The sequence below is a fragment of the Pongo abelii genome, chromosome 1, assembly GCF_028885655.2.
Source record: "Pongo abelii isolate AG06213 chromosome 1, NHGRI_mPonAbe1-v2.0_pri, whole genome shotgun sequence".
NCBI classification, from domain to species: domain Eukaryota; kingdom Metazoa; phylum Chordata; class Mammalia; order Primates; family Hominidae; genus Pongo; species Pongo abelii.
The window spans coordinates 112,688,628-112,713,915 of NC_071985.2; the positions used below are offsets into that span (position 1 = coordinate 112,688,628).

At 38.7% G+C, this 25,288-nt stretch overlaps 1 protein-coding gene across 1 annotated transcript in view; it reads left to right on the forward strand.

The window, feature by feature from the left end:
* The window catches only part of NOTCH2 (notch receptor 2), a 165,694-nt gene that overhangs the window by 115,903 nt on the left and 24,503 nt on the right, over positions 1-25,288 (forward strand). Inside the window, exons 12-21 of the mRNA XM_009245522.4 lie at positions 2,495-2,605; positions 6,748-6,940; positions 8,288-8,433; positions 11,139-11,252; positions 12,843-12,962; positions 13,403-13,555; positions 20,196-20,424; positions 21,196-21,397; positions 23,903-24,056; positions 24,442-24,626. Of these exons, the coding sequence (XP_009243797.4) occupies positions 2,495-2,605; positions 6,748-6,940; positions 8,288-8,433; positions 11,139-11,252; positions 12,843-12,962; positions 13,403-13,555; positions 20,196-20,424; positions 21,196-21,397; positions 23,903-24,056; positions 24,442-24,626 (1,607 nt within the window). The remainder of the gene's footprint in view (positions 1-2,494; positions 2,606-6,747; positions 6,941-8,287; positions 8,434-11,138; positions 11,253-12,842; positions 12,963-13,402; positions 13,556-20,195; positions 20,425-21,195; positions 21,398-23,902; positions 24,057-24,441; positions 24,627-25,288) is intronic.

The following is a 25,288-nucleotide window of genomic DNA, read 5'->3' on the forward strand; positions in this document are numbered from 1 at the left end:
GCCAAGTTTGAAAACAAAGTCCTTTTTGAATTGCTCAAGCATACGAAAAACATCCCATGCCGTCACAGCTGAAAATGCCTTTCCCTCCCCACATTTAGATAACTCACTAAAAGGGCTGAATAGATCTTTGTGAAAACTTCCAAAAGCAATTTGCTTCCGGGCTGTTCCTCAGACATGAGAAATTACAGTAGGAAAAGAAATTTGAGAGATTTACAAGCAATTGACTGGATGTCTTTAGAATCGAGGGGCTTTAGACTTTGCTATCATTCCCATCATAATAAACATACTGGAAACCTGGGTGAGTGGTGGGTTGGCAAGCACTTTGTTTTCTCTGGCATTATATCATTATACCAGGATATATCAGGTGTTTTCTGGGGAGGACAGAGAGGGTATGGTATAAGTAGCTGTCACTGAGAAGGTGAGAAGTCAGTATGAGTGATCTGTAGGCAGCATGGAAAGGAAGGCCCGGAATCTGTCAGAACCTGCCAAAGACATTCCTGCAGTTATTTGGAGAATTAAAGCAAGCAACGGTCAGACAACGTTAAAAAAAAGTTGGTCTGTAATGGGTGGAGAAAGAGCTGGCATGTATTAGGGACCTGGGTGGAAAATCCATTAAAAGAGGCATTATGAATAGAGTCTCAAGTTCTAGAGTAAGAATTCCTGTTCCACTTATATGGCCTAAGTTGGTAGTTTGGTGTTTGGATAGCGGAGTGGGTAGAAGAAATATTTTACAGTTTGCCAGCTAAAATTGTGGTAGTCACTCACTGGGTACTTAAAGTGAGATATACTACCCAGAGTTACCTTCAGTGCCTTCTCTCATCTGTGCTTTTATGATAGTAAAGTTTTATGTAAGTTTCTTTGTGTTTCAAGTAACAGACCAACTTGAGCCAGTTTAAGTCATCATTTACAAAAAATAAACAACAACAAAACAAAGAAACAGAAAGAGCTTAGCTAAAGCACCCAGAGCCTCTTATAGATTCCAAGCAATTGAATAATAAGGCTTTGGAGAACATAACAGGAAACTGGGCATTTGTAGACCAGAGGTCACACAGTCTGTGTTTCAGTGTTGTAATGAGAGAATCTCATTGGCCTGGCTTGATCCAGGCGTCTTTTCCTACTCAAATAAACCATGGACAGGGGGCTGGAGTCACATTGGATCATCAGGGCTTCATTGGGAGGGGGTGCTGCCTTCTTGGTTTGAGGGTAAAGCGGGGTTGTCAGTCAAGGGTTAGAAACATCTCCTAAAAGTATCCACTCCTCTGCAGGGAATATGGAAATCTTTCCCTCATTTATGGCTAGTTAGGCAGTATAGCATCATTAATCACGGTATGACAGTATGGTGTGGTGGAAGGAGGATGCTGTGGAGCCACACAAACAGGGTTCAGAGCCCAGCTTTCCTGCCCTAATGGTGGCACTGTGCAGGTCAGCCCTGTTGTCTGTAAAATGGGTGTAACACAGACTAATGTGCAGGGTGGGTGACAGAGTTAGAGAAAACTTACTTGACAGGCAAAGCAGCGTACTTTGCTCATAGAACTCAATAAACTGTTCCTCTGTAATTATTATTAATAAACATTATTGCAGAGTATGGGCACAGTGGCTCATACCTGTAATCTCAACATTTTGGGAGGCCGAGGTGGGACAATTGCTTGAGTCTGGGAGTTTGAGACCAGCCTGGGTAACATAGCAAAACCTCGTCCCTACAAAAAATAAATAAAAATTAGCCAGGTAAGGTGATACACACCTGTAATCAGGAGGCTGAGGTGGGGGGATAGCTTGAGCCAGGGATATGGAGGTTGCAGGGAGCTGTGCTCGTGTCATTGCTCTCCAGTCTGGGTGACAGATCAAGACCCTATCTCTGAAAAAAAAAAAAGAAAGAAAAACAAAGTATGGGTGAATCACAAGTATGGCATTTTATCCTGCGTGTTTTGTTTTCTTATATTCTCATTACCAGTTTTTATTTTTAGTCTTTTTAAACTACCAAAATATTATTCTATGATACTCAGAAAGCATCCCTAAATTCATACAAAAATAAAAAGTAAATATTGTTACCATTATTTGTAAAAAGATATTTGTGAAATATATTACAAATATAACTTCCTCAACAAAGCCACTCGAGTGAAACTGGCGTTTTTGCTTGTTTAACTGTGGCATGTGGAGGTGAGCAGTAGAATAATTATAGTACAGCTTGGTTCTACTGCCTTGATTCATGCTGATGTGATCAGTTTCACCCCATTGCCTCTGCACCATCAGTTTGAATGAATGTTAGCACAGTGAAAAGGAAAGATCATGGCTAAGTATGATTAATAAAATCCTTTGGACCTCTATATCTTCCTGAACGAGTCTGTGGACTGCATTTTGAGAACTTCTGCTTTATTCTGTCCAGGGTTGGCTGGAATTCACCTTAGATTTCTTACCACGTTGCTGCATCACAAGCAGAAAGCCTTAGTATTTCTGTGGTAATATTGAATGGTTTCCCTTGGGTTTTCTTTTCCAGGGGTTAATTGTGAAATTAATTTTGATGACTGTGCAAGTAACCCTTGTATCCATGGAATCTGTATGGATGGCATTAATCGCTACAGTTGTGTCTGCTCACCAGGATTCACAGGTAAAGCTCCTTTTACTGCAAGGCCCCTCCTTCAGCCCTATCACTTTGGGAATATAGCATCCAAAGGAATATTGCTTTTCAAGTGTTTCCTATTTCTTTGTCTCTCTGGAAGATTAGTAGTCTGTTTCTCTGCTTCTCTAGATCAGTTTTCTGTTCACAGACCTTTTCTAAACTGAAACATACTTTTCATTGATTAGAGTTTTTCGATTTTGTGTTTATTGCTACCAGAAAATAATTCCTAGACAGACCATAAATTGCCTTTGCTTTGCTTGAGTTACATTGCTTCCAAAGCTATGTTTATTGACTACAGGTAGTAGTCAAGGCCTTCTGTAAAGACATATTCAAGGTAAAATCTTATGAAAATACTGAATGCTTGTTTCTGGGTACTTCCTCTTTGACATACTCAAGGTAGAATTCTGTGAAAATACTGAATGCTTATTTCTGGGTACTTCGTCTTCTGAAATATTGTTGGATGAGGTCAGAGCTTGGGGAGACTGCCCTAATTTGGGTAGCATGAGAGAGATCTTTCTGCCCAGGAGGAAGAAAGTAAATGGCTAGAAGAATTTTGAATATAACTCCTCTTAAAGTATAAACAGCCTAGGCATTTACACATACACACGTGTGTGTACATGCACACGCACACACACACACACACACATCTTCTCTCTCTTTACTTGTCAGTATTACCTTTATCTTTTACCCTCCTGATCAAAAAGTGCTAGAGGCTACTACTGCAGAAACCTGAGGCCCCTCACTGACACACCTGAGTTTCTTCTTGGCATCATCAGAAGGCACACACTGTACATTCTGTTCTTTCTGGACAGTGACACACAGAAGCAGCCACTAACTTGCTACCCTTTAATAATTTCCATGTGGTTGTTTGTACTCGAATGTGAGAAACACCCTTCAGAGTTTTTGATAGAGTCTGCAAAAAGCAGCCAGAGCAAAGTGAAGTGAATGTCCACCATTCATTTGCCAAGAATGTACTTTGCTGTCTATTTCACAAGAATTTCTCCTGTTTGGTATGATTGTGGACATTAGAAAGGAAAGTTTGCACCCAAATGGGTCACAGTGATCCCTGTTCAGTGAAAGATCACTGAGAAGCCAAATCTGAAGAAAACTGTCATGCCGAATGCCCAGTGCTGCTGTAGTAGCCTGATGTTCTGCATCCTGAAACTTGTTACTCCAAGATCAAGTGGCAGTCAAGTGAATACACAAAAATCCCTGCTAGATAGGATAATAGGTACATTGTTGATAAGTGGGTAATACAAAGAGAATAGGTAACATTTATGAAGAACTAATTTTGAGCTAGGCACTAAATTAAGTGCCTGGTCTCAGTTGTCACTGATGTTGAGAATACCTACAGAATAAGAAACCCAGAACACAGAGACATTAAGTAATGTTACCAGTGCACAGCAGCCAGAATTACATCCCAGGCAGTCTGACCCCAGAGCCCATGCTCATTCCCACTACACTGGACATCCTGATTAGGGGCCTGTTGGGTGGGTGTGTGTGTGTGTGTGTGTGTGTGTGTGTGTGTGTATATAAGGCTTCTACTGGACTCATTTTTTCAAAATGCCAATGAATCATATTCTTTCTCTTTTTAACATTCAGCAAACCAGGAAGGTCAAGAAGGGAGAACATAGACTAAAAATATTCTAAAATAAACCTAAGGTGTAGCATGAAACCTTGTAAGCAAGAAATGGAATGTTTTGGTTACTAGGTGGTCTCCTGTTCATGGAACTGTTGCCTATGTCTGAGATGGTTTTTTTAATCAGCTGCTAAAAACGTCAGAGACGACTGTGGTATATACTCATGAGTGGTAAATGTGAGGAGTTTTATTCTTGCTCTTGTTTTATTTTAATATATTTTTCCCATATCATTCTAATAATAGCTTTGACAGCTTTAAAGGGGATTTTTTTTTGTTTTAATACTAAGTTATCTGTTCTCTTAGAACCTTTTTAAATGGGGGAAGGTAAGGAATTATGTGATACTTCTATAAACTGCTTTTCAGTTTTACAAAGCACCTTCGTACACATTATCTTCCTGAATTCTCATAACGATCCAGAAAGGAAGTTCTACTATACCCATTTAACAAATAAGGCAACTGAGAGACAGACCTTGATGTATATACTCATGGCCTCTGCCAGTGAGTTGCATAGTGAGGACTGTGAGTTCCCAGAAGGCAGAGAGCTTGTTTAATCATCTTTATAGCAAATGTCTAAAGCAATGTCTAGCACACAGGAAACGCTTAGTGAATGTTGCTGAATGAACAAATGAATGGGACTCAAATATAGCACTTTTGCTAGCTAATGCCAGACTCTGAAGTGTGGACTATACCATGTTTTCATTTATTAAACACCAATTTATTGAGCGCCTAAGTCAGAAGAAACACTGGGTAACTTCTCATTTCAGTTACTGAGCTCAGCAAATTGCTTGGCCTTCCACTGGACTTTCCTGATGCTCAGTGGAAACTCCTTGAGAGCAGGACCTTCCTGATGGAACAGCTGTCAATCAACATGGTAGACTGCATTTAATACTTTCAGATAAAGATGGCTTGAAAATTTATTCTGCAAAGAATAAATTTAAAAGCAAATAAAGAAAACTTGGGAGGAGTGGCTTCTGAGGAGATGCTTCCAAGAAAAGACCAAAAATGAAAAAACCTTTTTCCTGTCATCCTCCACTATATTACAGGCCGAGGCTAACTGTGTGGTTGAAGAGCTCTGGTTCATATTTTAGTGCCACTGACAAACAGCTCAAAGAATCAGTGGTTGAGGCCAAGGAAATAGTATTTAAAAATAAGCTATTAATAAAACACTTAAGAGGAAAACAGCAGCCACTTCCAGATTATGGGTTTTTACCACAAGAACCACCAATGATGGTTTAGAGAGCAATGGAGGGTGAAAAAATGTGAATACTCATACTTCATAGGAGTGGGTATCTATTTCATTTGGAATGTCCTGTTCTAAATACAGGATTGCTCTTTCTTAAATGAGAAAAATGCATGTTTTCAAAATCAGAATCAGAACATTGTATTCTTTGAAATATATAAATTCATAGCAGTTGCTTAATGCCACTCATTTATAGAATTATAGGTAATTTTAACATTTCATATCATTTTGGAATATATAGTTAAATCTCAGTTACTCAAAATGTAACAAATGGAAACACTTGTATAACTGGCCCGTATTACTTTATTCAGCCTAAGAAATATCAAGGTTATAGCAGACATCTTTTTAAAGAGCAATCTTGGCTATGTCTTGGAGGAGCAACATATTCACTTCAATTTCACTTACTCCCAGTATCTACATTGTGTGATGATGATAAGTAATAATTGTCTAGAACAGAATTTCTCAAAATCTAGTTTTTACACCACCTACATTTTAAAAAATATGGTTTGCTAGATTCTATTCATCACAATCTATGGTGATAGGGCCTAGGAATCTCCACTTAAAATAACAACTTAAAGTGATGATTTTGCACATTAAAGTTTAAGAACCATAGGTCTACAGTGACAGACTGCATTATTTTCTCTAATATCAGAGGACAACAAAATTATACTTTGAGACTCTACTTCCTGAGGTCAAAAAAATGGATTAATAGGACTCTAAGAATGAAAACAAAATAGCCTTTCTTTACAATCAATTTAATTATTGAATTAAGTTACTAGCCCATTCATTAAGCATTCCAGTTAATTTGGATTTACCATAAATAGAAATGTAAGAGGCTAACTGAGAAAATGAATTTGTGCTAAACCAGCACAAAGCATGTTAATGAATGCTTCTTTGAGCTGTACTCAGGGCAGCATTAAGAAGAGAAGCCTTCTTTGGTAACATTTGACATTCTCTTCTTAGAACCTTGTGAAGTTTCCCCATTTCTGAGTTGAAAGAAAATGCCAAATTGCCATAACACTTTTCCAGCCTTTTGTTAACTTTCCTTGATTATCTAAAGTCAATGCTCTTTGCCCCTTTGCATGGCATTAAGTGTTATTGGATATCTAATTCCTTACATCTTGACATTTGGTGCCCCAAGGCACCTTATGGCCTGAGCAGATGAAGGATGTCAACATAATGTGTCTTATAGTTCTGGGTCTATTTCCTAAGCATTTAGGATGTGAATAACACTGTCCCCCTTCTCCACAGGGCAGAGATGTAACATTGACATTGATGAGTGTGCCTCCAATCCCTGTCGCAAGGGTGCAACATGTATCAATGGTGTGAATGGTTTCCGCTGTATATGCCCCGAGGGACCCCATCACCCCAGCTGCTACTCACAGGTGAACGAATGCCTGAGCAATCCCTGCATCCATGGAAACTGTACTGGAGGTCTCAGTGGGTGAGTAGCTGCCCCATGTGATAGTTTCTTATTGACCTGTGTTAAGCCAGTTGGCTTGTAGTACTGGTGACAGCCTGAAGTTGTCAAATGGGGCCTTGAGCTGAAACTTTGCTGAAGATTTGGTAGTCTGCATCAAAGCCTTCTGAATTACCATTTAATCCATGGAAGCTGGCCCCTCCCTTCCATAAGTGAGGACCTAGATGGAACATAAGGAGGAATGTCTCCCTTATATGGGTCATTAGCAAGGACCTCATGCGAGGAACCCATACTCATTGTATGAATCTTTGGCAGTTATGTTTTTGGTACGTATTACTGGAATGATTTCTGAAGAACGTTCTAGCTTTTGATTTTTTTTCCCCCTGCTTCAACATAGCTCAGCTCTGTTTTGTCACAGTGCCAGTGTGTGCTCTGAAGTAGGGCTGCTTCAGCCAACTTTAGAAATGTCCCTGATAAAACATTTGCAATTTTTAAGCCCCACAGACTTGTGTGATGTGTTAGTGATTTTCTAGAATCATAGAGTGACCTTAGGTCTCACGAGACGCTCTTATACTCTTGCTGTGTTTGCCATAGGATATGGCTTTGGACATTTTCCTTTGCCAAACTTTGAAAGATGAAAGGATAAAGAGTGTTTAGAGGCAAATAGTAAATAAAGTTATTTAAAAATTAATTAACTTAGTATTGGTGTTTCAGATATAGCAGCCTTCAAGGCACCCTTCCTTATCCATCTCTCTTTTCTTAAAATTCTCCTGATAAGAAAGCTATCATTTCCTGATATCACATTCTAAGTGTTAGTGATGTTCAAATTGGAGATTATATTTACAATTCAAATACCTTCATTCTTGTGCCTTTTCCTGCAGAATACCCTAGGTGCTTTCTGAAGCCAAGTTTTAGGTCAAGACAAAGCATGACTTAGATATGAAATATCCCAGGAGCATCTTAGAGTGGCTCAGGGTCCCTGACAGTGACCTAGGTATCTATTTGGCACCAAAAACTAATGATCTTAATGTTTGCTTTACTTTACTTTTATGTATAATAACATACATTGTGCAGATTTATCGATATTGTTTCCTTCAGAGTGGCCCAGTATATTGTACAAACCATTGTTTACATAAGAAATTTCATTATAATTTCACTAACTTAGTGAGCCAGGAAAGCACCAAGAAGGTTTCTTTACTGGGTCCCGATAGGGCCACATGGTACACACCATGTGCAAGGTGATGCAAGGATGGTTCCATGAAAGTAGAAATGAGATCAGTTTACCCCATTTCTACACCAAGTGAGTATTTCACTCTATGACTCAATCATACATTTATACCTCCTATAGTAAAAAGTTCTGTCTTCTTTCAGATATAAGTGTCTCTGTGATGCAGGCTGGGTTGGCATCAACTGTGAAGTGGACAAAAATGAATGCCTTTCGAATCCATGCCAGAATGGAGGAACTTGTGACAATCTGGTGAATGGATACAGGTGTACTTGCAAGAAGGGCTTTAAAGGTGAAAACAAAAGTACATCTTTCTGCATCTGCTCTTTGTCTTCTTGTTGTTGCATACTACTTGACTCACTTCTTAGTTCCTTTTCTCTTTTTCATTCATTCGTGTAACAAACATATTGAGCAATTAGACTTGTAAGGCACTTAGGGAATAAAAACATGAATAGATACAATTTCTTCCTTCAGCCTAGCAGAGAGGTAACCTATTGAAATAGTAATTTTTTTTTTTTTTTGAGACAGAGTTTTGCTCTTGTTGCCCAGGCTGGAGTGCAATGGTGCGTGATCTTGGCTCACTGCAAGCTCTGCCTCGCGGGTTCAAGCCATTCTCCTGCCTCAGCCTCCCTAGTAGCCGGGATTACAGGCATATGCCACCACACCCAGCTAATTTTGTATTTTTAGTAGAGACGGGATTTCTCCATGTTGGTTAGGCTGGTCATGAACTCCTAACCTCAGGTGATCTGCCCACCTCGGCCTCTCAAAGTGCTGGGATTACAGGCGTGAGCCACCGCGCCCGGCCTGAAATGGTAATATTTAAGATGAGCAGTTAAGACTCCAGTTTTACAGCATTGGCCAAGTGTCTAATTATAAACTTCCTGGTCCAGGTTTGAGTCTATGATAGTTCAAATAGATATATGGAAGTAGAATGAAAATATTATGCTTACTATAATTAAGATAGTAATATCAAGGAAGAATCCACATGTTCAGAACTCTTTCAACAAACTTTTTAACACATTGAGATATTCTTAGTTACTTAGTCATCTCTGATCTACACCGGAGGTCCTCAACCCTCAGGCTACAGACCAGTACCTGTGTGTGGCCTGTTAGGAACCAGGCCACACAGCAGGAGGTGAGCAGCTGGCAAGGGAGCAAAGCTTCATCTGTATTTATAGCCACTCCCCGTCATTCACATTACTGCCTGAGCTCTCTCTCTGTCAGATCAGTGGTGGCCTTAGATTCTCATAGGACTGCAAACCCTATTGTGAACTCCACATGTGAAGGATGTAGGTTGTGCGCTCCTTACAAGAATCTAATGCCTGATGATCTGTCACTGTCTCCCATCACCTCCAGATGGGACTGTCTAGTGGCAGGAAAACAAGCTCAGGGCTCCCACCAATTCTACATTATAGTGAGTTGTAAAACTATTTCATTGTATATTACAGTGTAATATTATAATGATAAAAATAAAGTGCACAATAAATGGGATGTGCTTGAATCATCATCCTAAAATCATCCCCCCAACCCCGGATCATGGAAAAATTGTCTTCCACGAAACCAATCCCTGGCACCAAAAACGTTGGGGGACTGCTGGCCTACCCAACAAATGTATAGTCATGGGAATTGTGTAAAGTCTGCTTCTGAGTTATCACTGTTGTATTTCTACCCTCAGTTTTCTCTTGGAAACTCACAAAAGAGAGCTGTGTGGGTAAATCATTATATTTGCACTCATCTGTCTATTTATTCATTGATTTCCTCACTCAAATATTGTGCCATGCTATTGTGATACATCAGCATGTTTTAGAGCCACTTTATTTGATTGCTTGAAACTTTTCTGAGACCGTATTTCAGCCATTAATTTTCTGATATATTGTATTACATTGGCAAAGAAACTTGTAGATTTCAAAACACTTTTATTTCTTTATCTTATGAGACTTGCTTATCAGTGAACAAAATAAAATTCAAAAGGTAAAATCCCAAGTTATATGCCCAGTGAGCAGCAGAATACTCCTTGAACCCATACCACTGCATTCCTAGACCATGTTTTCTTTTCCACAGTGCCATAGTTTCTCTATTTTAAGGCTCTGTGCTAGGCCCTATTGGAGATGCAGAGGTGTGCAGTATTTGGGTACTGTGCTGTCTCCACTAATCTTTTATTCATTTTATCCTTTTCTTAGTGGGAGAAGGTTTCATACCTTGAATCAGGAGAAAACAGCTTTGTAACTTCAGGAAGTACCACGTGGGTGGTAGACACGGTGCCTATGAAAAAATGGGCATAAACCAGAGGCTTTGATTAATGTATTCAAAAACATCATCCCTTTTCCTGACCAGAAATGTTATGTACAAAGGGCTTACGTTTATCGTGCAACAAGCTATTGGCTGGGTGCGATGGCTCACACCTGTAATCCCAGCATTTTGGGAGGGTGAGATAGGAGGATCACTTGGCCGCAGAAATTGGAGACCAGCCTAGGCAACATAACGAGACCTCATCTGTACAAGAAATTTAAAAAATCAAGTGGGCATGATGGCATGCACCTGTGGTTCTAGCTACTCAGGAGGCTGAGGTGGGAGGATTGCTGAGCCCGAGAGGTCAAGGCTGCAGTGAGCCATGATTACACAACTGCACTCCAGCCTGAATGACAGAGTGAGACCCCCTGTCTCAAAAATAAATAAATAATAAATAGATCCTTCAACAAGCTTTTGAACCAAGAACTTCATTATTGAGAAGTTATTTGTAGTTGGAGGGGCATTAGGCTTTCAGACCATTAGAATAGACTGTTTTTCCATTCATCTTTTCAACTAATTGACTGCTGTCATTTACTGACTGTATGTCAGGGACATGGGGCTGAAACGAATGAACAGGTATTTCAGTGGCCTGAAGAAATGAATGCAATTTCTGATGTGTTCAGTTTTTACCCCCAAAGAGAATTGGTTAGAAATTGATGAGGCTATCAGAAAGTTTTACTGTTTTTGGCTTTTTCCTTTTGTCTACAGGCTATAACTGCCAGGTGAATATTGATGAATGTGCCTCAAATCCATGCCTGAACCAAGGAACCTGCTTTGATGACATAAGTGGCTACACTTGCCACTGTGTGCTGCCATACACAGGTGGGTCCTGGAGGTACCAGCAGGGACCAGAGGGGATACTTGGCCTTGCTTTGTCAGTGCCTGAGTCTCAGTGCTCAGGTCTGTGGGGCTGCAATGCTCCTCCGAGGGCTCACTCCTCAGTTGTCCTTCCTGCCCTTACTGACTGGATCTTGAGCTTTGAGGAAACATTGTGGCCTCCTAAGATGCAAGTGGTGGACAGTCATTTGCCTACATTGTATTTTAGTGTTTGAAAGAAAATTTTTTTTAATTGTATGTGGCTGGAACCAGGCACATAGATGATGGTTGTCTATCATTTGGACATTAGCTATTTGTCTTAGTTTCAGTAATACAGCTACCACTTATTGGTAATTTGCAATGTGCCAGACACTTTTTGTACTTTGGATTATTTAATGTATTCCTCAGTAATTCTACAATGTAGAAGTTCCTATTGCCATTTTACACATGAGGAGGCTGAGGCAAAGGGAGCTTGCTTGCTCAAGGTCATATAGGTAAGTGGTACATCTAGGATTTATTTACCTGTTAGGTCTCTTTGAATCTGAAGCTTTTCCTCTTAATGGCCTTTTTACTTCCCACATTCAGTACCGCTACATCTCACTCAGAGGTGTCACCCCTTCGATGGCTGTTACAACTGAGAAGACGTGAGTGTGACTGCATGTCACATAGCTGTTCTTTGTTTCAGGTGTTATGTTTGGAGTGTGCTTGGGACATTTATTCTTTGTTTTCTAGTGGCTTATTACTGCCTTCTTGTGATTGGTTATATTTCTATGGCTTGTTTATCTCCTCTTCATCTATTTTCCTCATTCAGAGGGAACAAAACACAAACATAGACAATAACTTTGCCTGTTTCATCAGGTTGCGGTATGCAGTCAGGAGCATGGCTGAGTTATTACTTCCCTGGAGTCTTGAGCTGTTAATAGCGACTCTAAGTTGTGTAGAGTAGCAGAATAGTCATAGCATGACTGTGTTACGTGAAAGACTTGATAGCACATTGTTACTTTTTCCCCTCTAGAAGAAATAGTAGGCTGGGCGCGGTGGCTCACCCTGTAATCCCAGCACTTTGGGAGGCCGAGGCAGGCGGATCAGGAGGTCAGGAGATCGCAACCATCCTGGCTAACATGGTGAAACCCCGTCTCTACTAAAAATATAAAAAATTAGCCGGGCGTGGTGGCGGGTGCCTGTAGTCCCAGCTACTCGGGAGGCAGAGGCAGGAGAATGGCATGAACCTGGGAGGTGAAGGTTGCAGTGAGCCAAGATCGCATCACTGCACTCCAGCCTGAGAGTCAGAGTGAGACTGCGTCTCAAAAAAAAAAAAAAAAAAAAAAAAAAAGAAATAGTAATGTAGGGAAACTATGTTTAACAGACCTAGTTCCTAAAATCACAGTTGTAGGAGGTCCCTAACTATCTTGCCCAAGGTTACACAGTTAGCAATATCAGAGCCAATGCTGAAAAGATCATGGGTTTCTCCATTTTTGAAGCCTCTTAATCAGGACTTTTGACTTGAATTCGGAGAACATCCTTGGGATACAACTTGGGAAAATTTTCGTTTTCTTACCTGTTTATCTGTCATAAACTCTGTCATTTACTTTCCAGGCAAGAATTGTCAGACAGTATTGGCTCCCTGTTCCCCAAACCCTTGTGAGAATGCTGCTGTTTGCAAAGAGTCACCAAATTTTGAGAGTTATACCTGCTTGTGTGCTCCTGGCTGGCAAGGTAAGAACATGGGTGTGGAGAAGCCAAGAACGTGCATTCTGACTTTAAACAAAGTGGTCAGGTTATCAGATCATATGGAAGGCCCTGCTGGTCTTCTGAGGCCTGTCCATCTTGTCAAGAGCGCACAGGTTTTGCACAGGAGCTGCTAACTGGAATGGCTTAGAAAGCCTTTCCATTGTCCGTGTCTTCGGGGCCCCCTAGCGGCTGGAAGGATACAACCCAAGCCTCTCAAGCCGTGATGTTCGTTCTTCAGGGAGTTTAAGCACCTTGGCAGCAACTTCCTAGGCCACAGAAGTCTTCCTGGAACTTTCTAAAGCAGGGGGCCAACCAGTTTGTCTGTGGAATAGCTCCATGCACCCCAACTAAGCTCAGGTCCTGCGTAGATTTTTGTGGGAATCAGCTTCCAAGGACTAGGTCATTTATTGGCCTTGTGTTCCTAGGTCAGCGGTGTACCATTGACATTGACGAGTGTATCTCCAAGCCCTGCATGAACCATGGTCTCTGCCATAACACCCAGGGCAGCTACATGTGTGAATGTCCACCAGGCTTCAGTGGTATGGACTGTGAGGAGGACATCGATGACTGCCTTGCCAGTGAGTATGCCAGTCAGCTCTTAAGCCCCCTGAGGAGAGGAAAACACACAGGGAGCAGAGGAGAGCCCAGTGGAGGCTGCCGCCTTTCATGCCTGACATTGGGCATACCGGTCATTTATCCAGCATATTTAACAGTAGTGTTTTAACTCTTTCTTTTGAAGCTAGTGTCCTTGGGAGTTGAGGCAGTGGAATATATTTTAAGCATTCCCTTTAATTTGTGAACATTGAAAATGTGAGGACAATGCTATGATAGTGCTTTTTAAAAAACAGATTTATTGAGATATAATTAATGTACATTAAACTGCACATATTTTCAGTGTACAATTTGGCACATTTTGACATATGGTAACTGAAACTATCACCCAAAATAAACATATTTATCACCCTAAAACTATCTTCATCCCATTGCAATTTAACCTTCTCTCTTTCTTGCCTGTGGAGTCACAGATTTACCTTCTGTCACTATAGATTATTAGTTGGCAGTTTTTATCATTTTATATAAATGCAGTCAGATAAGCATAAGTCAGGAGAGGTTCTGACTTGTTTTAATGAACATAGTATTTGAGATCCATCCATGTTGTTTATATCAATAGTACATTCTGGTTTATTGTTCTGCAGTATTCCATTGTATGGACATATTACAGTTCATTGGTTGATGGCCATTTGGGTGTTTTCCAGTTTGGGGATATTACAAATGAAGTTGCTATGAATGAGTCTTTGTGTGGACATATGGTTTTAGTTCTCTTGAGTAAATACCTAGGAGTAGAATCGGTGAATCATGTGGTAAGTGTATGTTTCACTTTTTAAGAAATTGCCAAAATGTTTTCCAAGGTGGTTGTACTATTTTCATTCTCACCAGAATTGTATGAAAGTTCTGTTTGAACCATATGCTCACAAACTCTTAGTGATATCATTTAAATTTAGCTCTTCTAGTGGGTGTATAGTGGTATTTCATTGTGATTTTAATTTGTATTATTCTCTTTGCCAATGATGTTAAGCATTGTTTCGTGTGCTTCCATCTGCCTATCTTTGTTGGTGAAATGTCTGTTTAAATTTTTTGCCCATTTGAAATAATTGAGTTATCTTCTTGAGTTGAAAGAGTTCTTTATATTTTTAGATAAGAATTCTTTGACAGGTATTTGCTTCCCAACGATTTCCCTCCAATTTATAGCTTCTCTTTTGATTTTCTTTTGAAGAGGAAAATGTTAACACTGATGAAATTCAGTGTATGCATGTTTTTCCTTTATAGTTCATGCTTCATGTATCTTGTTTAACAAATCTTCACCTAATCCAAACTCGAGGTTTGTCTACTGCGGTTTCTTCTAAAAGTTGTGTAATTTTAGCTTTTACATTTTGGCCTATGATCTGTTTTGAGTTAATTTTTACATATTGTGTGACTTAAAAGTCAAGTTTAATTTTGTTTTCTTACTGTACTAAATTAACTTATTAGTTGTAGGTTCATAGGTTAGCCTCTAGATAGTTTAGATTTTTAGGATTTTCTACAGATACAATCATGCTGTCTATAAATAACCCTTATGCCTTTTATTTCTTTTCAACCCTGTATGCCTTTTATTTATTTTAGTATTATTGTACTAAGATCTTCAGTAAATGCAGAATAGAAGTGGTGAGAGAAGCCTTACCTTGTTTTTGATCCTAGGGGAAAGTATGTAGTCTTTTACCATTAAGTAAGATGTTACCTATAGGTTTTCATAAAGGCCCTTTATCAAATTGAGGGACCTTGTACTTCTGGTTTGTTAAGGGGTCTTTTTGTATTTTTTATAATGAATGAATGTTGATTTTTTGGTGTGCAATTGATTTCTCTACATCTGTTGACATGGTGATATTATTTTTTGGTCTTTTAATGTAAGTAAATTGTCATCAACTTTATTTAACATTTTGCAAATGTTAAGCTAATCTTAAATTTATGGGCTATATTCCACTTGGTCATTATGTGTTATTCCTTTTATGTATTATTGGATTTGATTTGCCAAAATGTTGTTAAGGTTTCTATATCTGTGTTCATGAGGGATATTGTTCTCCAGGTTTCTTGGACTACCATTGTCTGGTTGTGACAGGAGGGCAATGCTGTCCTCATAGAACATATCAGGAAGTGTTTCTTTCTGTTTTCTGGGAGAGTTTGTGTAGAACTGGTGTGTTTTCTTCCAAATATCTAGACATGGAACCTTCTTTCTGGGAAAGTTTTTAACTACAGGTTTGGTTTTCCTAATACGTATAGTGCCATATGGGCTATCTGTTTTTAATTGAGCTTTGGTAATATCTGTCTTTCAAAGAATTACTCCAATTCATCTGTTTTGTCAAATTTGTTGACATAATATCAATTTGTTTCATAACATTTCCTTACTGTGCTTTAATAGTCTATAAGATCTGTGATGGTTTCCTTCTCTTGTTTCTACTATTGGTAATTTGTCTCTTCTTTCTTTGAAAGGGAAGAATGTCTGTTTTGCAGATTTTTTACATACAGTGTTCTATAAATGTTATTAATTAAAATTGGATAGGGTAGTGTTATTCAGGTCTTTTATGTCCTCTATGACTTTCTGTCTACTTATTATTCATAGAGTATAATAAGGAGGCTTTCTGTTTACTTCTTATTCAAAAGTATTGAAATCTACTATCATTGTATATTCATCTGTTTCTCTAGTAATTCTATTTGTTTTGGCTTAATGAATTTTGAAACTCTAATCTTAAGTGCATAAACATTTAGCGTTCTTATGTCCTTTTGAGGAATTGACCCATTTATCATTTTGAAGTGGCCTTTTTAAACTCTTGTCATATTTCTCTCTCTGAAGTCTACTTTGCCTGATATTGATATAGCTACTCTAGCTTTATTTTATTATTAGAGTGTGTTTTTAAAAATCCTTTTACTTCTGGCCTGTTTCTCTAAAATGGGTTTCTTGTAGAGAGCATATGTTGGGTCTTGTCTTTTTTTCTCCAGTATGACAATATCTATCTTTTAATTCAGGTATTTAGACTGTTTAAATTTAATGTAGTTTTTTATATGGCTGGCTTCAAAATATGCCATCTTGCTGTTTGCTTTATCTTTGTTCTTTCTGTTTATTGTTTCCATTTTCCTTTTTCTGACATCTTTTGAAATAATTGAGTATTTTTATGATTACATTTTATCTACATACATAAATTTCAAAACTTTATCTGTATTCACTACCATATTGGTTACATATTTTTTAGTAGTTATGGTAGGGATTACTGGTGTGCAGCTTTAACTTATTATAATGTACCTTCAATTGTACCACTTTATATAGAGGAGAAGAGCTGTACACTCACATTTACATTCCTCCTGGCCTCTCTTCTATTGTTGTTATAAAATGTATATTAGCATTAAACCCACCAAATATATAACTAAAAGGTCAATTTTTTTCAAGATATTTGAAAAGTAATTTAAAAGTCTTTAAGTTACCCACATATTTTCAAGTCTTGTTGGTCTTTATTCTTTTATGTAGATTTGTGTTTCCATCAGGTATCATTTTCCTTCTGTCTGAAAAAATTCCTTGAATATTTTGTGTAGTCTTTGTCTCCTGGTGATGAAGTCTTTCTGTTTTTATGTGTCAGAAAGGTTTTTATTTTGCTTTAGTTTTCAAAGATATTTTCACAGGGAAGAGAATTCTAAATTGACTTTCTCTTTCAGCACTTTAAAGCTATCCTATTATCTTCTACCTTGCATTATTTCTGAGGAGAAATCTGCTGTTATTCCACAATTCTTTTTTCTGTTCCTTTATATATAATTATCTCTCCTGTGGCTGCTTTTAAGATATCCTCTTTCCACTGATTTTTACCAACTTGATTATAATGCCTGTTGGTGTGGTGTTCTTTTTTTTTTTTTTTTTTTTTTTAGACGGAGTCTCACTCTGTCGCCCAGGCTGGAATGCAGTGGCTTGAACTTGGCTCAATGCAAGCTCCGCCTCCCGGGTTAACGCCATTCTCCTGCCTCAGCCTCTTGAGTAGCTGGGACTACAGATGCCCGCCACCACGCCCAGCTAATTTTTTGTATTTTTAGTAGAGATGGGGTTTCACCGTGTTAGCCAGGGTGGTCTTGATCTCCTGACCTCGTAATCCACCCGCCTGGACCTCCCAAAGTGCTGGGATTACAGGCGTGAGCCACCACGCCTAGCCTGGTGTAGTGTTCTTTATGTTTCTTCTGTTTGGAGTTTACTGATATTTTTGGTTATGGGTCCAAGTCTGGAAAATATTTAACCATTATTTGGTAAATATTTAACCATTATTTTTTTCAAAAGTTTTTGCGTCTCCCTTTTATAATATTCATTATGCATTTATTAGGCTGCAAGGTTGATTTATTTATTTTTCAGTGTTTTTTCCACTTAGTGTTTTATTTTGGATTATTTTACTATTTGAAGTTATCTTGTTATACTTTCACTAATTGTTTCCTCTATAGTTTCTTGTTTACTGTTAATCTCATTTAGTATATTTTTCCCTCAGATATTATGTTTTTGTATGTGGAAATTTAATTCAAGTCTTTCTTTTAACGTTACCTCCCTCTTTGTCATGTTCATGCTTTTATTTCCTTCTTGAATATATTGAGTATCGTTGTTTTCTAGTTGATAATAATTGACCATATTTTATTGTCCTTACCTACTTTTCTACCATATGAGAAATTCCTGAGTATGTTTCTGTTCATATTTTTTCTACTCATTTTGAGTTGTATTTCCTGCTTCTTTGCCTGCCTGGTAATTTTTTACTGGATGCTAGACATCCATTTTACATTGTTCCATGCTGAATTTTTAAAAAAATCTTTTTAAAAAAATTTTTTTGAGCTTTGTTCAAATATTCAATTATTTGGACATAGTTCAATCCTTCAGAGTCTTACTTCAAGGTTTGTTAATTGGTTCCAAAATAGTCTTTAGTTGAGGGCTAATATGGCTCACTACTACGACAGGGGTCCCTCAGGACTCTACTTACTGCCACGTGGTTTTTTTCATTCTTATTGAATAAACATGAGCTATTCTCAGCCCAGTGAAAACTCTAGGGATTATTCTGCCTACTTCTTTCTGGTGGTTCTTCCCCAGCCTTAATAGTTTTATTACGTGTATGTACTGACCAATCCTTAGTTACTTGTATAGTGATTTAACTTCAAATGAGATTATCACAGTGCATTAATAATGGCACCTTAATTTACAGGTTATATAACTTCAGATTATCATATGGAGGCCACCATGCTAGGTGCTGGCAGTGATAAAATAAATAAGTTTTAGTTTCTATTTTCATGAAGCTCATAGTCTATTAGGGAAGAAAGACATACAGACACAGTTCGAGACCAGCCTGGCCAACATGGTGAAACCCGGTCTGTACTAAAAATACAAAAATTAGCCAGGTGTGGTGGCAGGCACCTGTAATTCCAGCTACTCGGGAGGCTGATGCACGAGAATCTCTTGAACCCGGGAGGCGGAGGTTGCAGTGAGCCAAGATTGTGCCACTGCACTCCAGCCCAGGCAACAGAGTGAGACTTCATCTGAAAAAAAAAAAAAAAGACATATGGACAAATAATTTTAATGATATATTACAAATAGTGAAAAAGTATCCAAGGCACAATTGATGGAGAACTTTAGGGAGTGAGATCAAGCTGTTTGTATTCCTTTCTCACATTAAGTAACATGTCATTCAAAATATTGAGTATTTTTAAATTTTTCCATATGAAGTGGGACCAACAATATTTACAATGAGTTTAAAATAATTCAGTAAATTATAGATGGTGAGTTTCCTGAAAGATGCTATGGAAATTATAGTAGCTGTGTACTGTGGTTAAGAAAAACTGAAACAATTTTTACAATTGCTTTAATAGAGATTGCAGATGAGTCTTATAAGGGAATTAGTTCAAGAGATAAATAAAGTATATTAAACGTTTCTCTAATAAAATAAGGGTCACATTACCCTTTAGTTTAGTATTTAGTTTTCATTTTACATGTATGACCTGTCTTTGCAATTATATTTTTAAGTTCCTTAAGAGCCATAGCTACAGCTTATTTTTCTTGTTCTGATTTGTATGGCATATAATTGTAGAGTGCTGTGGCATGACTGTAGCTTAAAATTTGTTGGTTCCTTACTATGAGTATAAAGTGTTCCAAGATCAAGCTATGTGATATTTCAATTTTTATTTAAACTGTGTTTCATAAGGCTCCTGAAATCTAAAAGAGAGAGAGAAAAAGAGAGAGGAGACGGAAGTGAAAGGGAGAGAGAAGATTAATTTATATAGTTAATATGCCTGGAAAAACATGAATATGTGTATTTTGTCCTCCCCCACACACTCCACAATCACATATACCTTTTGAAAATATTGATTGATATTCTGTGTATTGGGGCACATATTTGATTTCCAAATATGTGAGGGACCAATGCAAGTTTTATGACTATTAATTTTACAAAACTGTTGGTGGTGACATAGATGAAGTTTATTCCAATTAATAAACAAGTTAAAAACTTCAAGCAAGTATTACTGAATTCATTTTCATAAATGAGGGAGTTGGCAAAATTGAATGAAAAAGTCAGAATTATGCTGCCCTCAGCATGACTTAGTTCAAGTCATTCACTTTTATGAATCTAAGATTAAATTGATGCTACTCTTCAGAGGTCTAATTCTTTTGTAATGGCTTAGATCCTTGCCAGAATGGAGGTTCCTGTGTGGATGGAGTGAATGCTTTCTCCTGCCTCTGCCTTCTGGGTTTCACTGGAGATAAGTGCCAGACAGACATGAATGAGTGTCTGAGTGAACCGTGTAAGAATGGAGGGACCTGCTCTGACTACGTCAACAGTTACACTTGCAAGTGCCAGGCAGGATTTGATGGAGTCCACTGTGAGAACAACATCAATGAGTGCACTGAGAGGTGAGCATTCAGTCACTCGGGCATCAGCATCTTACGAGAGAAAGGGAGAAAGGGAAGGAGACTTCAGAGCACAATGCTAGAGTTGTAGAGCAGGGATGAGGTGTCCATATGGATCCCAGTCCACAGTCATCTCCTATTGCCCAGTTACTGGTTCCTGATAAACATATATAATAGAAAGTTAAAGGTCAGAGGTTGCAAAGTTTATAGGGATGGTTTATTATTTCTTGCTTAGGAACAGAAAGAGCTATAATTTTGTTCTATTCTTCCCTTGGCTTCTCATTCATTTCAAAAATCCAAAAATTCCAGTTTTTCTGCAGAGATTGGAATTGTTACTAGTCTTTAAGTAATTTCTGGGAGTTTTGTTTCATTTCTTTTTATAATATTATGAACATGTTTGTTCTATTTGTCTTTTATAAATAATCTATAGTGAAGAGGACTTTTCAAATAAATTAAATTGACTTAGAGATAAAATGAAATGTGATACATGGGAAAACTGCAGAAGAACTGGGTAAAACCTAGAAAACTTCATTTTCTCTAGGTATCTTTAGTAAGCTCAGTCTTTTAAATACTTCTAAACCTGTGATTATAGAAAGGAAGTGGGCACTCAGAGCTTCTGGCACCCAATCTAGCTTGTAAGAAAGTTTAAGGGATATGGGTTGCTCAGAGGTATTTGCCTCTGTATGATCTTAGATTCCAGAAATCTTACTTTGTAGTAGTAAGTCACAGGCACCAGATACATAGCTGATGTTGCTCTCTCTGTTTGCTTCTTAGCTCCTGTTTTAATGGTGGCACATGTGTTGATGGGATTAACTCCTTCTCTTGCTTGTGCCCTGTGGGTTTCACTGGATCCTTCTGCCTCCACGAGATCAATGAATGCAGCTCTCATCCATGCCTGAATGAGGGAACGTGTGTTGATGGCCTGGGTACCTACCGCTGCAGCTGCCCCCTGGGCTACACTGGGAAAAACTGTCAGGTAATTGACTTCCTTCCCATTCACTCAGCTCCCCTAGAACAGCTGAATATTACACCTGTTCACTTTCTAGTCTGAATAAGTTCCTTCTAAAAGAGAAAATTGTGGATCTCAGGGATGTTCCTGAGATAATCTAGGTAACTTCTTAATAACTTGCAGATTCCAAAATGGTGCTGGCAATATGATATAGATTCGCAAACGTAAGATCTTGAAAAGAGGCTAACCAAGAACTGCAGAAAAATACATGTGGGAAATAAACACAGATTTTTGTTTTTTGTTTTTTGTTTTTTTGTTTTTTACATTGGAAGCACAGAAAGAACTGAAGAAAATAGAGAATAATCAAAATAACCTTTTAAAGGTCAGATGCAACATCTAAGGGGGGTAATAATGATAATTGTTATATCTTGCAATGTGGTAACATTCTCAAAACCAAACAATTTACATATCTTTTAAGTTCAAATATGTAAATACACACTTCCATTAAATTTTAGGATGGAAAGAGCCCTTATAGGCAACTAATCGAACCTTAGATTTCATGGAAGGCAAAACAGCCCCAGAGGGGCAAAGTAACTTTTCCAAAGTTGCATACCAAACAGCACTCTGTTTAATTTAATGTTACTCTACCTCTTTAATAGTGATAGAATAATAACTCCAAAGAACATAGGAATAAATGGCCAAACTTGACTTACAGGGCGCACTTAAATAAGGCTTAGGCTATATTAGACATGCGAGCACCCACCTCCACAAAATTAAGCAGCTTGTTGCTGATTCCATGGATCACGAGAGCATTTTTGGTTGGGCTCCTATTTGTTCTCACAGTGTAGATTGGAAGTGCTGGTGAAGCACTGCTCCCTTCCTCCAGCAAACTGTCTATATTGTGAATTTGGCCTTCCTCTCCTCAAGGGGCCAAGCCACTCAGTGGAATTAAGATGAAAGGTACCAGTCCTTGTGCACTCTTTGCCTCAGATTTTTCATAAGTCTGATTGCCTTCCTTAGAAATAAGCTCTTAAACGGTTTTAGGCTTGTTAACAGGCATTAAGTCCTTTTACCCATATTCACCAAAGATAGATTTAGTCAAGACCCATGTGGATTTCTCACACAGGATTAGCACAGAAAGTATGAACCTGTCTGACAGCTTTAACTCTTTCTTTCTAGCATTACAGGGTGGCCATACATGTAGGCAAATCATGTCTAGAGCATTGGGAATAGCTTAACCTGTTGGGTTTCCCTGAATTTTTAAACTTTTTTGGTAAGAACTTTTTAAATAGAAGACCTAAGAGGAATTAGACTACAGCAGGCCCTCAAACAACTTTGTTTCCTTCAGTGTCATTTTGTTATAACATTGAGTGGGGGAAAAATCTGTTTTTGGCCAGAGCTGCTATCTGTGTGGGGTTTGCATGTTCTCCTCATGTCTGTGTGGGTTTTCTCCAGGGACTCCAGTTTCTTCCCACAACTCAAAAGTCATGTATGTTGGGTGAAGCGGACATGTCTACATTGTCCCATTATGCCAGAATAGGCTCTGGCCACTCATGAACCTGAACTGGAGTAAGTGGGTTAGAAAATAAATGAATGGGGCCGGGCACGATGGCTCACGCCTGTAATCCCAGCACTTTGGGAGGCCAAGGCAGGTGGATCACGAGGTCAGGAGATCGAGACCGTCCTGGCTAACACGGTGAAACCCCACCTCTACTAAAAATACAAAAAATTAGCCAGGCGTGGTGGCGGGCGCCTGTAGTCCCAGCTACTCGGGAGGCTGAGGCAGGAGAATGGCGTGAACCTGGGAGGCGGAGATTGCGCCACTGCACTCCAGCCTGGGCAACAGAGTGAGACTCCGTCTCAAAAAAAAAAAAGAATGAATATAAATGAAAACTCATAAAGCCTATGATAATCATATGAGTGCACAACAATAAACGATGTGGTACAAAACCACCCAGCAAGCCTGCCATATTGGTTAGTGTTGCTTTCTGAACTGTGTGGTGGTAAGAGGTGCTGACAGTTTTGCTTTGCAAACATTTATTCCTTGACTTGACCTGCCACCACTAGGACTGCTATTACTTATGGATTCACCAAAAATTGGATAAATAATTATCTTGTTTTTATTAATATTTCTTAAATGAATGTATAGTTTATTTTAATGTTTAATATTAGAAGTGGGTGTTAATTTGAAGTTTAGTGATTTTTTTTTAACCAGAAATAAGTAGAGGAACTTAACTCTTTTTTATATCAATTAGACTGTGGTAAAATTGGTTTCGTTATATATCGTTGTCCTTAAAGTCACAGTTTCCAAGAACCTAATGATGACATTAAGTGAAGACTTAACAGTATGTAAAAATGGTTAGGTGTACCTCAGAACACTGAATCTAGTTTAAGGGCTCTTTTACTAGATGAAGGCTCTTTTTCTTTTTAATCAGTTTGCTTTTCTTTGATTTCTTGTAACACAATATAACTTCTTTTCTTCCTTTCTAGTATTTGAATTTTGATGTATGTATACCCCTGCCTCTGTTTCAGACTCTGGTGAACCTCTGCAGTCGGTCTCCATGTAAAAACAAAGGTACTTGTGTTCAGAAAAAAGCAGAGTCCCAGTGCCTATGTCCATCTGGATGGGCTGGTGCCTATTGTGACGTGCCCAATGTCTCTTGTGACATAGCAGCCTCCAGCAGAGGTAAGCTTTGCTCCCTTGGGCTCAGGTCATTCACTGCAGTATTGACTGACCAGTGGCATTTAGAGCAGGTATCATTTTTTGTGGGATAAGAGGGGAGGGCAGATAGTAGTGGGTGGGCAGGGCTCTGGGGAAAGGGCTTAAGACAGAAGGTGTAAGGGTAGAGGAGGAGGAATAGGTTCAGAGGTTCCGAGAATAATGTATTTGAAATGAAACTAAGGTATATTCCACTTTCAGGGTTTATCTTTAATATGCATCTGGTACTGAGGGTTGTGAAGAACTGGCTAAGAATGAGATTTGATGTGTCAGCCAGTTTAGATTTACTTGCTCATTGACCCCATGTGTCGGATGTTCTTCTATGACATTTCTTCCTCACTGGGTTTCCCAGGTGTGCTTGTTGAACACTTGTGCCAGCACTCAGGTGTCTGCATCAATGCTGGCAACACGCATTACTGTCAGTGCCCCCTGGGCTATACTGGGAGCTACTGTGAGGAGCAACTTGATGAGTGTGTGTCCAACCCCTGCCAGCACGGGGCAACATGCAGTGACTTCATTGGTGGATACAGATGCGAGGTGAGGACACTGAGCAAGCAGAGGTCATGGACCTCCCAGGAGATTGTACAACTGTTTTGAGCACTGATATATTGAATTTAGCTGCTTGTATCTTATATTTGTAGTTTATAGATTTTTACCAATCCCCTTCATAATGTTTACCACTGTTTCTTTCAGCCTCTCTATGCAATAAGTTAACATGTCCCTAGTATGATATTTTTATAGACGTCTGGAACCATCCCAGCCGCTTAGGCTTGCTTTTAGGATTCAGAGCCAAGAGTCACTACCAGAGTGCATTTTACAGGCCCACCCAACATAGCAGTCCACACTTCCCTGAATAGCAGCTGAGATAGGAAAAACTGCTTTGTGGAGTGTCCCTTTGGCCCCTGTCACCTTTGTATTTAGTCATTAATCAGTCAACTAGCAATTTTCTCTAAAAAAAAAATGTCGCTCATCCTGTTCCTCATAGCATCATGCTAAATGTTACATGTATATATTTGAGAAAGTATGTGTCTTCAAGGTACATGTCACTATTTTAACCTCTGGGCTGCTAATGGTTAGAGCAAGCAAGATATTAGCAAATGCCTGAGACATTAATTTGATACCAATTCAAACCATCAAGCAACACTGAGAAAAGCTTTGCTTCTCTATTGTTATATAAATGAGCCAACGATAGCTTCTGT